General features: G+C 37.9%; 2 protein-coding genes across 2 annotated transcripts; both read left to right on the forward strand.

The window, feature by feature from the left end:
- The first annotated feature begins 1,404 nt into the window (after window positions 1–1,404).
- LOC134638323 (proepiregulin-like) lies at window positions 1,405–3,486 on the forward strand. The gene is made up of 4 exons (XM_063488831.1): window positions 1,405–1,483; window positions 2,073–2,199; window positions 2,704–2,850; window positions 3,420–3,486. Exons 1-4 carry the CDS (start codon window positions 1,405–1,407, stop codon window positions 3,484–3,486), a joined length of 420 nt encoding a protein of 139 aa, XP_063344901.1.
- Window positions 3,487–7,392: 3,906 nt separating this feature from the next.
- Window positions 7,393–10,742, forward strand: areg (amphiregulin). Its single transcript, XM_063488832.1, has 5 exons — window positions 7,393–7,429; window positions 8,109–8,270; window positions 8,490–8,718; window positions 9,045–9,215; window positions 10,649–10,742. The coding sequence occupies exons 1-5, from the start codon at window positions 7,393–7,395 to the stop codon at window positions 10,740–10,742; spliced, it is 693 nt and encodes a 230-aa protein (XP_063344902.1).
- Window positions 10,743–22,129: the final 11,387 nt, after the last annotated feature.

Genomic DNA, 22,129 nt, shown 5'->3' on the forward strand with positions numbered 1-22,129 from the left:
CCGATCCTTCACTTATTTTACTGATACTGAGATCTAAAAAGTATATTTTTAATAATAAAGTCAAGATGTAGTTGTCTGTGACTAAAGTTAAATATTTTATATTGTGGTCTTAAAATTTTAAAATTTCAATAATAATTTAAAACTAAACACCAGCTAAGAAAGAGTCACATTTTTATGTATAAACGTATCATGTAAAATTTTGGAAAAATACAATTATTTTCACCTCAATTAATGTCATGAGGTAGGCTGGATGCTAGGAATGTGCAATTAGAGTGAGTCATTGGCTAATGATATAAATGATCTGATTAATAGTGATTAATTAGTAATACGGGAAAGCTACTTCATCACTTCCATCATTTACTTTACACCAGTCAGCCATGTCAGAAACACCCAACAACCACCCTGAGCTCTCTAACTGAAAACAGAGAAAAATACCTCTGCAGCCATAACAACAGACAGGAACAGAAACACAGATAGGGAGCGATTTTATGGCGAGTATTACCAGATTCATAACCAGTCCTAACTAGACACATCTTGCATTCTGTTTGATGTGTTTTTGCATCCTGTCTGCTGGAATGTGGGCGGCTTCTAGTGCTGTCCATTATAAAGTTGTGCAGGCTAGTACAGGTATTTGATCCAGGTAACACAAGCTATACCTTCTTGTTATCGCCTAAAACTGACAGGCATTCTCACAGTTTCTTTTATCCCCCCTCATATTTACAGTTTCTGAATTTTTCTTTAATGCTGGTGCTATGTAAATAAACTCATTCATCCCTTTTCTTAACCGTCTTCCCAAATCAGGTTTCAGGGCTGGAGCCTTTGCCAGCTTTCACTGTGTGAGAGGCTGGGTACACCCTGCAGAGAATGCTAAGCAAAACCAACAAAAACATGAATCATTTTGGGTTGTTGTGGAGTAATTAAAGGAACAGTCGTTCCTACATATAATAAAAAAAATCATGAAACATATTGCTGTTGACTGTACGTATCTTCTCTGCAAGTCAAAATAACATTTGCAGCTGTGAAAGTCTGTGTTTGCATGCAAAACTATACCATTTACTGATAAACTGGATTAGGTTAAATATAATTTTTAAAATTTCAATTTTCAAATGACTATTTTAATTGTTTTACCTTCTCAAGGCCTTGCAAACACTTAAATAAAAACACCTGAAAGTCTGTTACCCTGGACAGGGAGTGGCAACTTCACCTTAAAGGTGCACAGAAAAGTTTTTGACCAGCTATTCTTAATTTAGTAATTAGGTAGTAGTAGTTGTTAGTAATTAGAAAATACTATTGGTCAGCATTCTTTAGGAAAAAACTCTTACAAAGGGCTTGTGTAGCTCATTGTTCATATCAGACTTATATCCAGTGTGAATAACGAGGATTTGTTTTTATCTGACAGGTGTCATGATGATCTGGCCGTATGTACTCACCGAGAGTGCATCACCCAGAGTGCCGTCTGCAGATGGTGCTTCTTTGCCTGCAGGTATTCACTTCTACAGCTGCTGTGAAGACATTTTATCTGCCTTTTTATAGCATAGTCAGAAGAATTCAAAATTAAAATGAAACACTGAGCACCTGGAGTTGAAACAAAGTGGGGGCTATGAGGATGTGTTATACAATTAGTCAGCTATTGTTTTTCTGGTTTTTAAATGTTTCCTTGAGTTAAAATAAGGTGATTATATCTGCATTTTTGACTGTTAGGATGTGATATCACCTTGAGCACAATAAAACCATACAGATAAATGTTACTTTCTTTATACTTCATAGATAAAATGATTGATTAATGGCATTAACTGTCAATATTAAATGATAGATGCAGCCCTAAAATACTACTTACTTCATTTAATATATAATTATTAAATAGAAATGATATAATAACCCTCAGAAGCCCTTTACATTAAAATTAAGACAAAATGAAGTAAATTATTTAGATAAAACAAATGGAGAATATTCAAATCTAGTAAATAAATAAGACACAGTTCAACTAAAAAGTAACAGCACTGTCTATGTACACAGATTCATGCAGGTCTTATTTTTAGGAAAAGTTTCCAACGGCTTGTTGTTTGTTTCAGGTCAGGGAGAAAAGCAACAGCATGTGGTTAAGCGGTCGATGCAGAACTGTGAAAGCGCATATGACAACTACTGTTTGAACAACGGCCAGTGCATACTGCTTGTGGACATCAATGAACACCACTGCAAGTACGATCGTGTGTGTGTATGTGTGTGTGTATGTGCAAGGGCCATGACAAATAATGGGAGGAACACCACTCAAACCAAAATTTACACACTAAAAAAACATAGTACTCTATGAGATGTGTCAATCATTGCTATCAATCGGCGTGTCAGTAGTTGGATGGGTGATTGAATGTTCAGGATGCATACTGCCATGTGGTGTAAAACCTAAAAGAACCAGGCCAAAGCCAAACAAACAAATAACATAGTGCTGGATAAATGGAGCGATAAGAAAGAGAGCCCAAGCGCTGAGACAGCCAGTTCTTAAATGCTCCAGGGAGACTGACCAGGTGCTCTCAGTTACACTGATTAACCCCACCTACCAGGAACCTGCACACACACAGGGACAAACAGAAAAAGCAGCAGGCCATGGCAGAGGGCTGTCACACGTGGCTATGTGGGTGGGTAAGTGAATCTGTGCTACTTTGTCATCATGAGTAGTTATGCATGACTCGTCTGTTTGTGTTGCAGGTGTGAGACAGGCTTCATTGGTTCCAGGTGTGAGAAACTGGAACTTGTTTTGGGGCCAGAAGGTGAAAAGCAAATAATTATCATCATTTTCTTCATGATTCTGCTGATTATTGGATTGGCTGGAGCTCTGTACTTTTTCTGCAGATGGTAAGGCTTTGGTATGTGAATGAATGTGAATATACGTGTGGTTACTTAGTAGGCCTCAAACTAAAGCAATGAGATTTCTTACAAAAACTGAACGCTGAGAACAAAGAGGAGCCCAGAGCAGAAAAGAAACAGACTTTTGGCTCATGTGGATTATTTTAACATAAGCTGACCTCATTTGAAGCCATGTTGAATATGAGCTTTGTTGCAGCAGTACATATGAAAAAGAAAATAATAACATTTTGTCTCCATGGAATATGTCAAAAGTAGCCTGCATATTAAGCTGCTAAAAGTCTACCACTAAAACTCTGAGGGTATTCGTGACACCACAGCTAAACCTACAGATCTACATTTTACTTTAAATATAGAAGCTCATGAAATAAAATCTTGTCCTCAGCATCCTGCTCCATGCACACGCACCAAACCACAAAGAACGGCTATGACCAAAATCCCATTTCAAGTTCCTCAACCTTCAGTGTTGGTTATATTAAAGCATGAAATGGTGAAATGCTATATCACCGAGACAGGATTTGTGTATTTTGAAATAAAATCAATATGTGTTCTTTTTGTAGGTATAAGAAGAATAGTTTTCGACGTCAGCTGAAGCGGCAGGGTTACAAAGGAGTCGAGATGGCTTAGAGCATTTCACGCTCTCTTGCAGCATCCACTGCTGGAAAAGACAAATCAAGATTTCTCCCAGTTTTCTAAATGAAAATTTCAACATATCAAGAACATCCTGGCAGTTCAGTGACTAGCGTAATAAATTGTTCCTGCCTCCTTTACACTGTACGTCACGTGGCTTTATCAAGCAGGCAGATCACCACAAAGGGGTTAAAATGGTCAGCTTTGTGTGCGGTGGGATTGTTTTCCAGCTGCACTGGTTCTAAAGTTGCGGCACCTGTTACTCAGTTTGAAAAGATGAATAGTTAGGCACACAAAAACAGTTTCTGTGGGTGACACCGCCCACACGATACTGAAAAATTAATGGAAAATAAACAATTGTGAAGCGGTAACTATAGTAACTTGTAACGCAACAAAAAAAAAATGTTGCTCCGAATTTGCTGATAACTAGCAGAATTGATCATAATCAATATAATAATGTAGTTTCCTCGCTTTGGGATTTCTGTTTTTTGCTAGAATGCAAGTCTAATTTTAGAATATGAAAGGCTTTTCTGTGGTTCAGTGAGGCTGCGTTATCTTTTGAATCAACCTTCGAGATCCTAAAATAGAACTGGTTAAAGAAAACATGTTTGTCTTCCAGTCCTGTCTACTCTGACTTAACATCCTAAAATACAGATTAGGACTGTTTACACTGTGGTTTGAACTTTGCCTTTAATTTATGCTTGTGCCTAGCTTTTAGCTTTTATTAGATATCATTTTTTTGTCTTGCACAAGTATCAAAATGGCCACTATTACTGTGATGATGATGATGATGTTACTTTAAATTGGCCAATGAGTGTAAAGTTTTGAGCTTTAACGCTTGAAACTTTGTGTAGTGTGAAGGTTTCCTCATTCTTATAAGTTCAGTTGGTAATGTTTATATACTCTACAATCTCTGTCTGTGTTTGAAGCTACAAAGTATTTATTTTTTTTACTTTTTTTTTTTTTTTTTTTTATTCTTGTATCTTTCAATGTCTTCACTCATTCTTCAGGTCATAAGGCTGCAGCGGTGAGACTTCAAATTCTTCTCAAGCCTTCCTGCAGTCTTCACATTTTTCTTACATGTCATCAATATCTGTCTTTACTATATATTGATATGTATTGTTTTTTTTTTTCATTTATTTAATTTTTCTTTTCAAATTTTTTGTCCTTTACATTTTATACACATGTAAGAATACTTTTTGCTGTACAGTTTGCAAAATAATCTTCCTTGGGCAGTGTTATCTGGACTTGTACCAGGGGAAACATTGCTGTGCTGATGGTGATGCTGGCTTTTGCACTTCTGCTTCCTTCTGTGAGTCTGGCACAGAAATGCTTTGCAAATGGAAACCAGGTGGTAAGAGCCTTGGTTCTTCTGATAAAACTCTGAGAACGCCATCTCCAAAAAGCTTTCCTTTGAGTTGTTCTTCATTTGAGTCTAATAAAAGACTGACAAATGACTACAAGTTACGTGTACTGTGTGCATCCAAACCATCCCTATTAAATCCAAATAAATATGCATGTCTGTGGTCATCATCTGACCTACCGAGTGCCTTGTCAGATGTCAAGTTAATCAATAGCTTCATTTAACACTCAACCAGAGCCAATGATCCATTTTAACACCTCGCCTGGATCCGTTTTATACGTTCTGTATACCAATGAACAGCGACGATGACACGTAAACATTAACTCACCTGCAGCTGCTGCTCTGTTAAGACATACTTAAAAACACATTAGCATGCGCTTACACACGCGATGACCCACAAACACACCCACTCTGTGGTGGCCATTTTGTTCTAAACATAAAACCCGTGGATAAAGATATTCGAAATTCAGGAACTGCTGCTCTAATCCCTGCACTGTGCTATTACTTATTATTGCATAAGTAATAGTAGGCTACTCATGCAGTGAGTAATACAACGGGGGAAGCCCCACTAAGCTGCATCTTCGTGTGTTCTTTAACAAACAAGTCTCATGTCTATCACGTATGCGTTTGTTTTGCTTCTCAAGTCAGGTTTGTGTTTTAGTTTCTGTTATATTTGTATTATTCGCTGTCATTTATGCTCACAGAATCGCTTTCTAGATGGAAATGCCGACTATTAAGGCTCCAGATTGAAAGACCACATACATCATTTAAGGGCACTCAGCGGAGAGACATAATTAAGGTGAAATTTATAGTTTTCAGGAAGATGCTGGAGTTGCTACCTGCCATTAATACTAGTTGGTAAAGTTTCAAGAATTCCACTTTAGGGCAATAAATTTAAGAAGCAGATCTAAATAAACTGAGAACTGAATCAGCTACAAAAGGCACCATGCTCCTCCTGGGTATGTAGACGACAGTGTACATATACATTAAAAAACTTTAAGCTAATACTTCACATGGGAAATTATGCTTTTAACGGAAAAGTAGATATTCAATATCGGCAGCTAGTGACATTGTAACAGTGTTGTGAAGATGCACAAAGACATCTAATTGTATTTTTGTGTTCAAATTTTCATCCTGCGTGCCTTTAGCTTGACAGCAGAGTGTTTACTGTGGGTGGCTGTTATGAGGTGCTTCTCTCCTGGCTTGTGTCAGACTTTCCACACATCCATATCTCATATCCTCAATGTCATTACACATATCCAAACAATTCCATTGCGTGTTTATCCTCAACAAAGCGTGCCAGGAGCTCCAAGTCATTGTTACAGAATGAGATGGAGTAGTTCCCTGCATTCCTAGCAGGTTTGTGTTTGATTGTTTGATTCCACTAGTGTATGACCGATGGGACAACCTGTCTCTGCAGACACAACAACATAAACAACACACCCTTGTGAGCAGCTTCCCCACCCAAGCCTTAAGGTCTCCTCTTAGTTACAGTGTACAGAAATAGTAACACTGAGTATAATTTGATAAAACACACACATAATAATTCAGACAGAACTACAACCCGTCGAACAAAACGCAACAACAAAAAAACAGAGAGCGCTCATTGTTATAGGCAAATAAATAAAAACAGGTAACAAGTACTTAAAAAGATTATATTAAAAAAGTCTCTTATATCTCAGAAAATAAGACACATTCAGAGGTGTATTTTCTAGAAGCCAGCCACAATTCCCATTTCATGACCTATTTGCCCATATATGTTTATGAAGCCACTTACCGAAACAAACACTCATAGATACTCTTTTTATGACCCCTTACTGCTCTCACTGTAATGTAGCATTTTTTTTATTTTATTTTTTATCTTTGTACCTTGACTAAAGTGTAGCTATGACTTGATTACAGAAAAATGTGCGTATAGTTGCTGTCAATTAAGAACCCAGTAACTTTACTTTTGTGGTTTGCTTATGATTTTGTCTATCTAAGATTAGTCAACACTTTGGTAATTCAATAAATGACACATGATGGCCTAGAAAGTTTTTTTCAAGTTAATGTTGAAAAGCTTTATAATATCCTGGTATGTGTGTCTATCACTAAAGAAGGTATAATTAAGGCCATATAAAGGCAGCCCTGCGGAAGTAATAAAAGTTACCAAACAGGTGATAAAAAGCCAAGTGCTTGGTGACCCAGTGTCGCCCACACTTATTATTCCCACCAGAACGTGAGGTGCAAAATGTATTGCCTGGGGCAAATGAATTATTAGACACACATGAATAAGCCACACACACACAAGCACAATACGTTTTTTACTCTCTCTCCTGTGCTCTCTCTTTGCCTCATGCACACACACTCACAAGTGCACACACACCCATCTGTTTCCTTCAAGTTGAGAAGCAGGCGTTGGTCTATAAAAGCTGCACCCAGTGGAGGTGAAGAGAGCAAAGCACACTCTCGATCAGCGGGGGACAAAGACACACTTCGACACCTACTTACACACACGTTAGTGCAGGACTATCATACACAAAACACTTGCTTCCTGGGATATGAACCCTCTCATCCTCACCTGTTTCCTGTGCTTCGGTAAGTCTGAACTTGTACTTAAAAGTGTCTGTGTGTTTGTATGTGCGCAGATAGTTTAAATGACTGAAATGAAAAGAGAAATGCAAATGGCATGACAGCAAGGCATGGGTCAGGGGAGAAAACTTATATCCACAGGCGAGGACTTGTCAGGGAGGAGAGAGGTATTTGAGAGATTTTTTTTATTTTTTTTGTCAGAGACGCTTCTAGAGACCAAACTATTACCAGACATTGTGCAGGAGACACACCAGACGCACCGAAAGGTCATCATATTTCGAATACTTCGTTATCCTTTCACTGAATCCTATTCATCACTGGTGCAATACAGTCCTCAATGTGGACTGGTTGTACTGGTTTAAGATTGTTCCCAGCAGAGGAAGGTGAAATAATGAGTCAGAAGTAAAGGTATATGAGCACAATTTCTAAAGAAAGTAACTCACACAAAGTTCATGGTAAGAAAATAAAAGGAAAGAATGAAAAAAATGACTGCCAAGACTGATTTCTAAAATAGTTTATCAGCAGATCGGCAACTATTCACGTCTTTTTCTATTTATAGCTCTGAAAGAATGTTTTTCACAATCCAAGATGTTGATCTGGATCAAAAGAAGTAAACTTTGACTTAATTGTGTATTTCTATGTAGATTTAATGTCTTATTCATTTCTGTTGGCTTTTTTTTTGTAGTCTGCAGTGCTCTAAGTGCTCAGGGATCTACAACCACACAGTCAGGTGACCAAGTCGGAGTGACTGTCGACCTGGCCTCAGGGGAAGGCCTCCAGAATTTGCACAGCGATGATGATGAGTTGGAAGATGAAGTGATTTCAGGAGGAGATGATGAAAATGTCAGCTCCCATGGTACAAGGGAATCTTTTATCTGAGTATATAACTGTGTGATTTGTATATCTCTGTTTCTTTTAAGAAAGATGAGTATATAAAATTGTATGAAAGTGAAGTTCTCTTGACTTTAACAACTTCAATTGATTAAAAAAAATGTTTTCAGCCTTTAAGTCTAGGGAGTTAAAATGGCACTCTAAACAACTGCGGATGCTTCCTTTCCTCCAACAGACTTGCATCCCAACAGAGATGAGAAGAAGAAAAGGAAGGTCAAAGACAAGAGGAGGAACAGACACAAGGGCAAAAGCACAACTCCTTTCAACCCCGAACACATGGTCTTCACTAGTGGACACACATCCACTCTCAGGACCAATGAGGATCCCTGCAACACCTCCCACCTGGGCTACTGCATTCATGGATACTGCAAGCACATAGACGGCCTGCATGAACCAGTTTGTATGTAAGTACAGTCCTGGCCCCATTGTATTTTTGCATGAGAAAATATGAGCTCTATGGTTGGTACAAACATGTGGCCTTCACTGAATCGGAACTAAATCATGTTTGGGATCATTTGCAATCATCAAAATGAATGATGTAGACACAAAATCCCCAAAACAATTATACTATTAAAACCACTGCCTCACCTGAACGTGACTAATAGGCAGGTTCAGACAGATTCAAGTTATTGGAACAACTTGAAAAAATCATTCAAACACTCATCAATATCTGAAATAAAAGCCTCTTCATTGAGTCATCACACTGATTTCTTAACTCTTTTTTCTGCAGATGTATGAAGGGTTATGATGGAGAGCGCTGTGGGATCCAGACTCTGGGGACAGTCAAAAATGAGCCCACCGAGACCAACAATGCTGAGCTGGTGCAGACAGTCTTAGTGGTCATTGCCGTGGTTCTTTCAGTCATCAGTTGTACCGCCATACTGCTTATGACCTGTGCTCAGTGAGTTTGAAACTGTCACACAGCCAAACACACAAAAAGACACAAAACAAGACACACTATTTGGTGGTAAGGCTGTAGCAACCAAAGCATTAGTTTCTGGCTGAAGGATTTTAAAGTAAATGGATAAAATTCCAAACATGAAAAAATTAGTGCTAACATAATACATATATCAGAATATGCCAGTTGTTATATATGTTATATATAATAACATTTTAAAAGAAAAGAAAAGGCTCTAATTTGGCCTTAATTAATGGTGCCAAAATTTAAAATTTAGCCTTCATTTAACTTTTGTCTTTTCCTAGATAAAGATAGGTCTGGGTTAACCGAGTATTTTATTGTATTAGCATGAGTAACCCATCTTCAGTTCACTGAGGAACTCTTAATAGTAAACTTAAATCTTTCTTTTGTTCCCAGTTGTAAAAGCAGTCAAAATACAACTTTACAACTTGAAAAAAAATCCTCATAGTGGGATAGTGTGTTTATTTTTACAGCAATAAACCCGCCATTGTTAACTGAGGAGAATGAGGTGCAGAAAAATCAAAATGTAATGTCCCCACAAACTCACCACTATCAGACCCCAATATACCTGCTATCAGTGTGACCAGCTTCACCAAAGCTGGAACAACATTAAGACAAAGCCTGATTGTGGTGATTTTGTGAAAAAGTAATCTTCTTCTTCTTTTTTACATTTAAAGTATTGTAGAGAAGATTATCCAATAAACCCTCCACACCCCATGAATCCCAACAGAACACAGGTTACACTTCCAATATCCAGGCCAGAAACACTTCCTGGCATATGACCACACTGACACATCAAAAAGTACATTAACACACCCGAACACACCCAGACTTTAGAGTTATTGCTCACCACTTTGCCAAGATCAACTCAAATGACTTCTACAGCTCTAATGGTCATTCCTGTTCCTACAGCACCATCAACGGTGTCACCTCACTGTTGTTTTATCAGAAAGGCTGTAAGGTCTTTTGTATTACTCATACTTTTTTTGAATCTTGAATTCCTGTAATGGTATGACAAGCAATTTATTACATAATCACAGTTTCTTATCAATATGTAATGAAATCAAAGGTATTATTTGAATTGTGGACAGAGTCAATAGTCCATGACTCTGTCCACAATAAAACAAGCAGTCATGCAATTAAAGCTTTACAGCCACGGTTACTTATAACTACTCAGTTGGAGAAAAAGGGAGAAAGTAGGACTTATTTCTGTGAGCCTGAAACTTAAATAGCCATATGCTTTTTATGTGCACAGCCCATAGAAATGACAGTGAAAATGTCACCATAAAATGTATTTATCTCTATAAGACCATTACCATGTAGCTGGCGCTGCAGTCCTGGCTTTCAAAATAGCATATTCTTTCACTTATCTGAGCTTTTTGGGCTTTTGATACTAATGTTAAAGTCTTGTGTAGTTACAGGTCACATAAAAACTTCCTGGCCTCCTACCTTGGAACCGTGTCAGAGCAGGAGAAGCTTCAGAAACAGCCTGGTGACATTGTCGTTTGAGGGCGTTAAGTTACAATGAGGTAGGTGCTCCTGAGGTTTTGACCTCCTTATGTGCAAACCAACACGTACTCACTGTACTTATTTTTTTATACAACTCAGTGTTTATAGCACGATATAAAGCATCAAATAATCAGAAAAAGCAGTGCTACTTCCAAATACTGCACTGTGTTCAGACCAGCAAGATCATGGAAACTTTTTATTTCAGACAGAGTCTGTAAACATATCGTTTAGTCATCGCCTTACATGAGTGTTTTGAGTCACCCAACCCTGACCTTGAATAACCCATAAAAAATAAGAATAAAGATATAAAACAATACATACCATGAAAATGACAACTATGACCTTTACCAAGCTGGATAATGTGTCAGTGCTGTTGCAGTAATGCCATCAGTGCAGCAACATTGATATAATCTTCTTGTATTTCTGGCGCTGTATAGTTTCGTGATGTATTTTTCACCTATGGTCTTGCTTAACTCCTTAGAGGAGTGTGTCTAACCACTGATCACATGAGTCTAAAGCCAAACAGGAAGGAGTGGGCTCACTGAATGACAGGAGCGCACGTACGACTGTTGTTGTTGTTGAATACATGCATCATGCAGATCAAGAGAGATCACTACTAGAGGAATTAGTCGGGATTAGTGAGGGGTGTCTCCACTTGTTCCATCAATGAAGTGAATAGCAGCGTAAAGAGAAACCACACGCTCATTTGTACACATTCACCTGCATGTCCTGAACAATAACAGTATTGACATACTGACTTTGCACGTGATGACCTGTAAGAGATAATTACTCATTAAATCTTACTGAGCAACACATGCAAACACGCATGATGACTTTACATGTTTGGAAACAAAATACTTTAGTTTCAAGATATACACAGTTTGGACATGCCGTATTCTCTTCATAAGCTCATATGTATCTTTTTATTGTGGCAATTTAGGAATTGCTGAAAAATGGGATTTCTGTTACATTGCCACAATGAAGCATGAATGAATGATGACAAAAATGAGTGACTAGACTGAGGGAAAGTAATTAAAAGGGACAGTAATCTGTCCAGATTATTTAAGCCTGTTTATTTGCTGTTAAAAAAAAAAATCATTTTATTACTCCTTATTTGTCTTTAAAAACCGCAAATGACATAGAAATCTACACAAATTAAAATAAAACATATCTGCACCGTTATATTACTTAGTCATAGCAAAATCACCCACGAAGTGCAATATCAGAATTGTAGAGTTTTACTTTACATAGCTAAAAAGGATTGTATGTAAGCTTCAAAATGAAGCTATTGCATAGATTTCTACTAAAACATTAATTTATGTATTTTTTTGACCTTGCATTTCTGTCTTTCCACAGCAATGCTAAACAGTTCAAAGAAGTTGGCTCTGACCACCCGAGAGACGAGTGAATAGATGGCTTCAATAGATGCTGTGTAAAAACACTGTCCAGAATTTATTAGAATGTAATTTATTTAGTATGATTATTTATTGTTAACAACTATATACGTATCTGTATGTTGGACTACTATTATAATATCTTTTATCTGTGAATGCTGAGGATGCAGCCTTTTTATGTTCTCTAGTTTTGGTTTTATTTATTGCACTGCTTTTGTTATAGGTCAGAAAACACTCTTCATTTCACTCTGGAAAAGGGATGGAATATGATCACCAATAAAATGTCTCAGTGTTATGTGAAAATGATATTTGTTCGCTCATTTCTGCCTTAGATTTATATTTACATTCCTACCTCTGGAAGCATCCAGAGTCTCAGCAGCTTGTTTACATGAACAAAGGAGTCTTGTAGACAAAGTAGATAAGAATAAGCATGAAAGTACTTCTCCAAAAACTGACATCATCAAGGTAATCAGATACACATGAGGGCAATACAAAAGTAGGAGAGACTGGAAAGTTGCCTTTGGTATGTGTTTGTGCTACAAGCTCAGATTTACCATTTCAGTGGTAAATCTTGTAAGACCAACATATTTTTAATATATAAAACAAAACATATCAAATTTAACCTTATTTCACTATACCTACAAGCATATGAAGCATTTCCTTTGCAAAATTTACAACTGTGAGAGAACTTTTGAATGAATGTTGAACGTGCTCTTGCACTGTCTAACTGAGAAAAAGAAACAGGGGTGCGTCTAGTCTGAGCTATGTTTAGAGTGCTTGGGTAATTTAAAAGTCTCTCACAACACAAATGTAGGAAAAAAAACAAAAAAACATAATTATATGGTTCAGAACAAAGAAGACTAAAGCACATTGCGTAAAGAAAGACCAACTGTTTCACAGGCAGATTTGGCTGCAGTCACAATGCATACATGTCAAAAGGACAAATGTTACACAAACTTATCTGGATAAGCAGAAAATCGCTGGAGTTCATGCTTTATACTCAGCTTTAAAAAAAAAAGAGAGAGTGTTAGTAATGATGACATTTTCAATTCAATCTCATCACTATAGTGACACCAGGTTACAGTGGTTACATATCATTTTTCCACAAGCAGGCGAGTCTGATCACTCGCACACTCGTCATATAAATTAGACAATGAAATCTCAGGCAAAGGTTCAATGTCGTGAGAGTTTTTATTTAAACCTAAACCATGATTTTACCTCTAAACATATCCTTTCAAGACCTTAACTTCAACATATCATTTTAATACCTAAACCTAACCAAACCAAACAAAAAAAGTTACAAATTATAGTAAGACGAAGTACAAAAGAGAAAAATATTAGACACATTAGTATGTGACAAGTTGCTGTGAGAGTGTGTTGAGCTTGAACGTATGAATCTTGCGTCACTTGACTCAGTTCCAGGAATAGTAAGGGAGTGATCAGCAAGGAAACATTTATGACTGAAGACCCTACTTCTGTTACTAAACACAGATACTTTAAATGTTCATATCTACTGTATTTCAGGGGTAGAATCACAATTGCTTTACTACATGTTTTGAAATTGATTTGTTAGATAAAAACTATTTGTGGCATTGCTTTTTGAGATCACAATATCTGCAACCCCATTAGGTTTTCCCCTATCTTAAAACATGGCCTTCGTTTAGATTAAAACTACATACCTGTAAAGTTTTAGAACTAGATTTTGTAGTTTTTGTGGAACTGTGTTGACAAAATCAGCCCACAGACTGACAGAGCTGATGTAATCACAGACCTAGCTCTGGGTGGCTGTCAGGGTTGAGACAGTGCAGGGTAAAGAATGTGCATTGAGTGGAAGATTTATGTTGTCACATTCAGCTCTGTTGGGTAATGTCTAAAAATGTTCTTGGCCATACAGCATGTATGAAAATGATTATACATTATAAAATCTCAGTATGCAAAGCCCTTTTTGTGGGAGTTACCACTACAGTAGGTGCCTCCTGCAGGATGGCATTTTTCTGTGATGACATAAATACACACAAAGGCAGACAAACAAAATGAAAACGATAACAGGGCCATTATGGCGGGTAAATACTGCTCAAAAACATTAAAGGAATTCCAACTGGGCTCCACCTTGAGTGTCAGTGGCTACAGGTCCCAGTAGAAGACGTTGGCCACCTTCATGAAGTCTGTTTTCTGATTATTTGGTCAGAGAAATTCCTAACAGTGGCCATTGGCATGTATTAATGTGCCATCCTGGAGGAGCTGGACTACCTGTGCAACATCTGTAGGGTCCAGGTATTGCCTCACTCTACCAGTAGTGACACTGATCGTAGCCAAAGACAGTGAGAAAAGATGAAGAGGGAAAAATGTAAATGCCTCCACCTGTAAAACTACTCCTGTCTTGGCATTGTCTCATTGTTGCCCTCTAGTCCACCTGTTGTTAACTGATCACATCAATATCCCAGAAGTTTGAATGACTTAATACTATACTTTGATCAAAAAGCGCTCTATTGTTTTTTAAGCTGCATATAACTTATTTATGCACCAGATAATAAACCTTGATGAAGGGAATCATAAAAATATCACAACTTAAACTGAATGAGGAACAGGTGTGTACAGGGGCCAGTGTCCTATTGGCTGACCTAGTCTGGTAATCCTTTGCTCCATACTTGTTGGTCAGACCACATCCATCTTTGGAACTCCGCCATTTGAGCTCAATTTTCCATCTGCAAAATCCTTACTGTAATTTGCGCTCGTGTGAAATTAATGATCAGTAAGCTGATATCATATAGACCAGTGGTTCCCAAACTTTTTTTGCTAGGCCCCCCCTTTGTTTTACAAGAAAAATCTTCGCGCCCCCCTCCCACCACCTAACACCCCCCACAGAAACACAAACACATCCTCCAACCACACACACCCATATTTTGTTTTAAAACTCCATTGCGGTTTATTTCACACCTCAAACATTCAGTAAACACAAACAAAAGTAATCTGCAATAAATTACAAGTAGTAATAAAATACTCTACTAACTCTTTTATGCTATGTCCACACCTATATGGGTATTTTTGAAAACGCAGCTGTTTCTATGCGTTTGGACCTTTCGTCCACACGTAAACGGCGTTTCGAATCACCGAAGATTTTTTAAAACTCCGTTTTTGCGTTTACGTGTGGACGAGGAATACAGAGTTCGTCACACAACGTCAAAGGTATGCGCCTTTTTTCACGTCACGCTGTGTGCCACGTTATTGATTACATGAGATGAATTGCAGAATGGCAGATAGAGACAAAATAGTGTTACTGTTAATCTGACTATCTTCAGGTTTTAAACACTTACATACACACACGCAGTTACTGTCCCTCCATTTAGAAAGGCAGAGGTGTCACGGTGTAATTATTTTACTTGTAGTTGTTTTTTCCTGTGTAATAATATTCAACATTGCTATAAATACATTTTTCCAAAAATGCCTCTCTGTGCTAAATGGGTTTAAAAACATAAACAACTGTGGGAGACTGTTTGTTCGTGATTTGAACCGGGGAACAAATTACGGCAGGATCAGCCTGATATTATTTGTATCCCACGGTAACTTTACTGTATAAAGAGCTAACATCTCCAAAATGTCAGTAGTTAGTCATTACAAGAAATGTCTGTGAACTAAAAGTCAAGAATATAGGATCCTGTTTGCCCGTGATTGGGAGAGCCCAGCACGTGCTCACAGGGAAAACCAGCTCTGCAGGGAAGACCTACCTTGGCACTTGTGCAGGTGAAACCAAAGGGAGGATATGCTTCACCATATTTTCTAGTCTTTGGCTTAGAATGAAGTTGGTTTGGAAAATTTTTTGGCAATGCTTCATCTCCTCCTTTGCGTTTGTGTGGGAGCCCCGTCAAAACCTGTCCATTATGCTAGCAGTGTCCAAGCGTTCTTTTTTTGTTTCCTTTATATACCGCACCCCTCCCTGCAATGGCTCTGCGCCCTCCCTAGGGGGCGGGCCCCACACATTGGGAACCTCTGATATAGACTATAATATAGACAGTGAGTTTAGTATGTCTGACGTTTGCATTCTAATGTGTTGCTTTCTCATTATAATTAGGATATACAGATGGAAACTGTCAAGGAATCAGAGGAAGGAAAAAACAGAAAGTCCATGTGGCGGGGTGTCAGTTACAAACACACAAGAACACGCGATTATAACAAAGTTAGTTTACATTTTTTCTTTGTCAAAATTTGTAGCTTTTTTATGCCATATTATAGACGGACTTTAAATAACCTTTTACCGTTACTTAATTCTGGTACTTGTCAGCAGTTTCAGTGTTACATTGTGTTACACTTACATACAGGTGGCAAAAGTACAGATATCCTGTCCCTAAGTAGAATTACAGATTTGTGTTAAAATACTCTGGTAAAACATGAAATACTGATTCAACTTATTTACTCATGTAAAAGTGAAAAAGTAAAGCCTCTGAAAATGTACTTAAAGCAAGAAAGTGAAACGTAGCTTTTTTGAGGATGTTTCTATCAGCTATTTTTTGGCAAAGTGAACTGAAACTCATGCTACATTAAAATAATAACATCATATAAATATTTTTAAAGTTATGTTTGAGTAATTTTGAATTCTAGTGAATTTACCCTGTTATGTAGAACATGAGCTGATAAAAATACAGAGAACCAAGAACACCAAAGCCACTGTGCACCACTACATTACTGGTAAATTTACCAAAATATGGCAAAATAACCTGTTTATACTGCACTAAATTTCATGCAACCTTTATATAATGCAAAGTTAGTATGCTTCAGTTTGTTTCGCAGTATGTTTCACGATATGAAAAACCAAACCTTCACATCATGTACAGATCCAATGTCTGATTTAAGAAAAAAATCAAACAAAGCAACAGAACATCATTTACATCTTTGTAGGAGGGCACAGGTTTTAAAACGGACTTTAGTCATCTTATCTTTGGGCCATTGCGTCAAAGCATATTTGTTTGCACTTTAACTCACAGATAAAGATGCTGAGTCACCTGCTGAGAAATACGAGCTTCCAATTTCAGTTATAAAACAAGGCTTCACTCTATGCGTGCGGTGTTGCGTCACAAGTGAGAAAAGGCGAGGCAAGGCGGACGGCTCCTCCAACTTGGACATATACCCAACTCTAGGTAAACATTTACTCTGATTTTATGTGTGTGGATGAGAGAGAGAGAGAGAGAGAGAGACAGTGATCACCATGGTAGGGAGGGCTATTTAAACATGACAAAGACTTGCATAAACACTGACAAAATAAGTTTGTATGGGTGTGGCAAACTTTGATAGTTTCACCCGCATCAAGGTGGGCCTGTGAGCTTTTGTGGGTGCCCATGGAAACAGAGTAAACACAAAAGCAGGTGTCTGGTCAGTTTAATTCACTAAGAGCTCAAATAAAAGACATGATGGAATTTGATAGGTGTGGTATGTTTTCCCCCTTCACCTGTAGGGGAACAGGACTGATGCCAAGGTAAGTAGATTTTATCTCTTGTTTTTAATTTCCTACACAGACTTGCGTTTCAGGTAACGTTTTAGTCAACTGAAAAAAACAAAAAGACAAACAGATCAAATTAAATAATAATGACTGTGTTTTAACACAATACAGAGATTATATTTTGAACCTTAGTTTTGTGAATTTGGCCACATTCCTTAGCACACCCAGCACAAATAAAAATTGTTGCATGTTTACTGATAAGATATTGTAAACTAACTTAAGCCTAATAAACGAGATAACATCAAATAAAGTAAATAAAAATAATAATAAAAAAAATGTGGTCATATAATACTAATCCTTTCCTCTTGGAAAGATTAGGCTTAAAATTTGCAGGTAGTTTTAAAACCTATCTATAAGTAACTACCTGCAAATTTTATGTTACTATCATCTGTAAGGGTTTATATTCACTAATTATGGTTGTAGAAACTGTATTTTCACCAAAAAACTGCAAAACCTTTTAGAGTTTGAAACAGTGATAGTTTAAACCATTTGGTAAACCATTAGTTGCTACTTTAAGTTAGATGCTAGATGTTACGTGTATGGTTGCAGCATGCACAGACACAGGAGCTCTAAGATCTCCATTCTGTTGTTTGTTGTGTGAGTGTGTTTGAAGTTTATGTGTTTTGCGTTTGATCATTTGTCAAGTGTAGTGGTTTACACATTCACCTAACAAGTAAAAGATCTCTTTTTGATACCAGGAGAAGATACAAATCCCTGGGTGTTGTGTCAGGAAGGTCATTTGGTATTAAAATCTGCCAAATCAAGCAAAGAGAACCACCCACTGAAAGTAGCTTTTATCTCTACTTATGATCCCAGAATACACTCCACTTAGGAGCAAAATACAAGCCACCACAAAGGCGTGCAAGAGTGTCCTTGCGGCTATGAGATGAGGTTTGAACTAAGTGGGCCTTTTCTGAGGATGAGGACAGTGTACACATCAAATGTTTTCTTCTGTGTAAATCGCTGTGTTGACAATGTTACTGTCGACAAACATGTCCAGGTCTAGCCTTGGATGACAAAGTAAATTAGAAGTGACACAGCTTTCAGATCTGGCAACCAAACCTTTTATAGCACAACTAGAGCCACCCCAAAAATAGCCATCAGAAAGGTATAGTGATCTTTAAAAAAGGGGCTTTACTTGCCTTGGCAAATATTCAGTTTTATTTATATAGCACTAAATCACAACAGTAGTTGCCTCAAGGTGCTTTACCTTTTGATGTAAAGACCCTACAGTAATAAAAAGAAAACTTCAACAATCAAAAAAACCTCTTCGAGAAGGCACTTGGCAACAGTGAGAAGGAAAAACTCCCTTTTAACAGGAAGAAGCCTCTGGCAGAACCAGGCTCAGAAAGGCCATCTGCCACGTCCGGTTGTGGGTGAGGGGAGGAAGATGGGATAAGTCTGGCAGGGCAGGCAAAACATCACAATCACAAGACCAGTAACTGTTCAGCAGGTGGTGTGCTCACCTATTTGGTAAAGGTGAGAGAGTTAAAGGGCTTCACAGAAAGGTGCCAGCAACCTTGTGATAACTACAGCCACACCTTCACAGTGCTAGAGCATGATGTAAGGTGTGCAGTTAGAGCTGCCACCCTCCTGCATGGAGTGAGAGGATGGGTACTGAAAGAATGTGCAAATCAGCTTTCTGAGGCCTTCACAAAGACATGAAAACCAGAAACTCCTTGGCTGTGCACTGCTGTTTTTGGAGGAACTTTTCAGTTCTTCCTGTCCCAGCAGAGCTGCCAATATCATGAAAGAACGTGCAAACCCAGACATGACCTGTTAAAGCTGCTGCTCTCTGGAAGACAATTCATGCTCACGAATAAACAGATTCGAGAACAGATTCTAACCCCAGCCCATTTTCACTCCCGAGGCATAATATACTGACGATTTGTCACATCCCGTGGCGTTCCTGAGGAACACCAAAGTGTGACCTTCTGCATTCTTATGCTACGGGCCAGGTCATGGATGAAATCCAGTAGAATGACGCTCCCAGAGTAATAGACATTCCAGCCATGTATTCCAGCCCTAACCCTAACCATAACCTTATCGCTAATGTTAACTACGACTTTAATGATGTTAGATAGTGTTTTCCAAAGCGATTTAAGTAAAATGAACATACATGTGTAGATTCATTCCAAATGGTTGTCATGTGTCCTCATTTTTCTGATCTCCTAATATAGGGACGTGTTGGGTGCCCAGAAGCGTAATATACCACCGATTTGTCACCTAGCGTAAAATGTTTCGCTTTGGGAGTGAGAACGTGTTACTAATCCAGAGCCTTGCGAAAACGGAAAATTTCCAAAAGTTTAGTTTGATGGGGTGAGGATGGTCTAAAACCTTTGACCGGCAGTGTAAATGTTCCATATTGTATATGTACAATATATCCAAATGCAGTAACTCAGCTGCTTCATTATACTGTATAGTATTATATTTCATTTTACTTGAATAAAATGCTTAGAAAAGTGTTCCACAGCTCTGAGGTCCCCCTCATTTTATTTGTGATGTTTTTCAGACGGTGTTTGTACTACCACATTGAAAAATTATTGTGGACTGGCATATTTGTTTAACCCTGGAGAACCCATGGGGTCAAATTTGACCCCATGGTTTCCCTAGAAAACCAATGGGGTTGGTTCTGACCCCATGGGTTCTCCAGGGTTAAATAGTTATGCAATTGGTTTATGTTTGCATTGAGGCCAGTGTGTATTTGTGATACGCAGATGCACTGTGTTAACAGCCATTGCACTGTTTTTCTTGGTCTTCATGCAAAAACTATTCTGGAGTTTGAAGTGTGTTGTAAGGTGGTTGAAAGATTTATGCCTAATTTATATTTCCATTTGTAGAGGGATTTGCCTATGGACAGCATACAGAGAGGGGTATTCAACTAATGCAAACATGCCCCTGTGCAGTCCTACAAAATCCCAACATTGCGTTGCTTGTTGTGAATGATCCTGTGCATTGACTGAATGCGGTCTGGAGGACTAGTGGCATGCATTAGGGAAGGGCTGGATAGCTGAGCTTACCAGGAATGGGAGAAGAGGGAATCAAACACCATAGATCAAAAAATACATAATGAAAAGTACAAACAGTGGCTACCAAGGAAACTTTTTGTTGTTTTTAACATTTGGTTTCACTTCAGCTGTTATAACTTTTCTCTTCCATTCAGCTAGCTGATTGACCAAAAATAGCTCAAACAACAGTAGTCTACAGACCAGTTGTACCACATATTTTTGGCACAGCCCCATCGGAAAACAGGCACTCTCTGCAGGTAGAAGTCCATAGCTACCCACCAACTGCCAATATACTGCCAGTGTGCGATTCATATTTTGAACATTAGTTGTGTTGTTTTGCTGTGCATACACAACTCTACATCACTATTTTCATATGAATTCTTCTTAGTCAGTTGCACTAAAGCCAAAGTGTATCCAAACAATGCTGATCATCTGTTTTGAAGGACATGCTTTGTTTGCTTTGCTTTTTGTTGTACATCTGTCTTTTTTACAGACTGTTTTCCTTTTCAGGAAACTGCAGCATACAGGAAACAACTGTGACTGGTGGATGCAGGCACATGGTAAGGTACTGATTGAAGGAGCACTTGATTTGCTTTTACTTTGCCCTTTAAGTAGTAATATTGATCAAATCTTGCTAATTGTGGAAAACCCCAAATACTTAATAAATTTGGTTTATTGTGCACTGCAGAAAAAGGTATTAATGTTGCCACAATAGTTAGTGGTGATCAAAATTAGCATTAATCAGTTTAACCACTTGTTCATATGTTTTTAAATGATTAGTTTTCTAGTTTCATTTACTAGACTGAAGGCACACAGTGCTCAAACCATATGGCAGAGAACACCATCTAGTGGTGTAATATGGAAACTGAGAGTCAGTGTCACAGTGAGTGCAAGTTACCTGCATGTTTCATGTTATGAATCACTGTAATTAAACAGGCCACAAAAATTCAGAGCCCACATAGTGTGACTATCTCTGATCAAATGCTGATTATTAACATTTTACAGTTGTGGAAGAAGTATTCTATTCTAAATGCTATGCTAAAATATTAACACTACAGAATAGGAAAATTCTGTATAAATAAGCTTTTATTAAAATAAAAGTTTAAATGTTCTGCATTAAAATATACTGACTACAATGGGCCTTGAGGACAGTTAATATCCAGTTGCCATAACCACTGTCAGCTGACACTGAAGAAGTCACGTGGTTGAGTTACGAACGGTTTCTCCCACTGAAAAGGCACGATGAACTGATCGAACTTCGTGGGAAATTAACACGACTAAAAATAACGTTCTTTTTGCACACAGACATGTTACATGTTTACAGATCTGTAGAAACTCTTTTGTGGTCGTCAGTTACCACAACTAAATTCAAGATTCAAGATATTCAAGAAGTTTATTGTCATATACACCGCAAAATACAAGTGGTTACGCAGGGCAATGAAATTACTTTGCAGGTTCCCTTCACACAAATAAAAAGACAACTAACTAAAATAA

Source organism: Pelmatolapia mariae, linkage group LG12 (genome assembly GCF_036321145.2).
Source record: "Pelmatolapia mariae isolate MD_Pm_ZW linkage group LG12, Pm_UMD_F_2, whole genome shotgun sequence".
Classification (NCBI taxonomy): domain Eukaryota; kingdom Metazoa; phylum Chordata; class Actinopteri; order Cichliformes; family Cichlidae; genus Pelmatolapia; species Pelmatolapia mariae.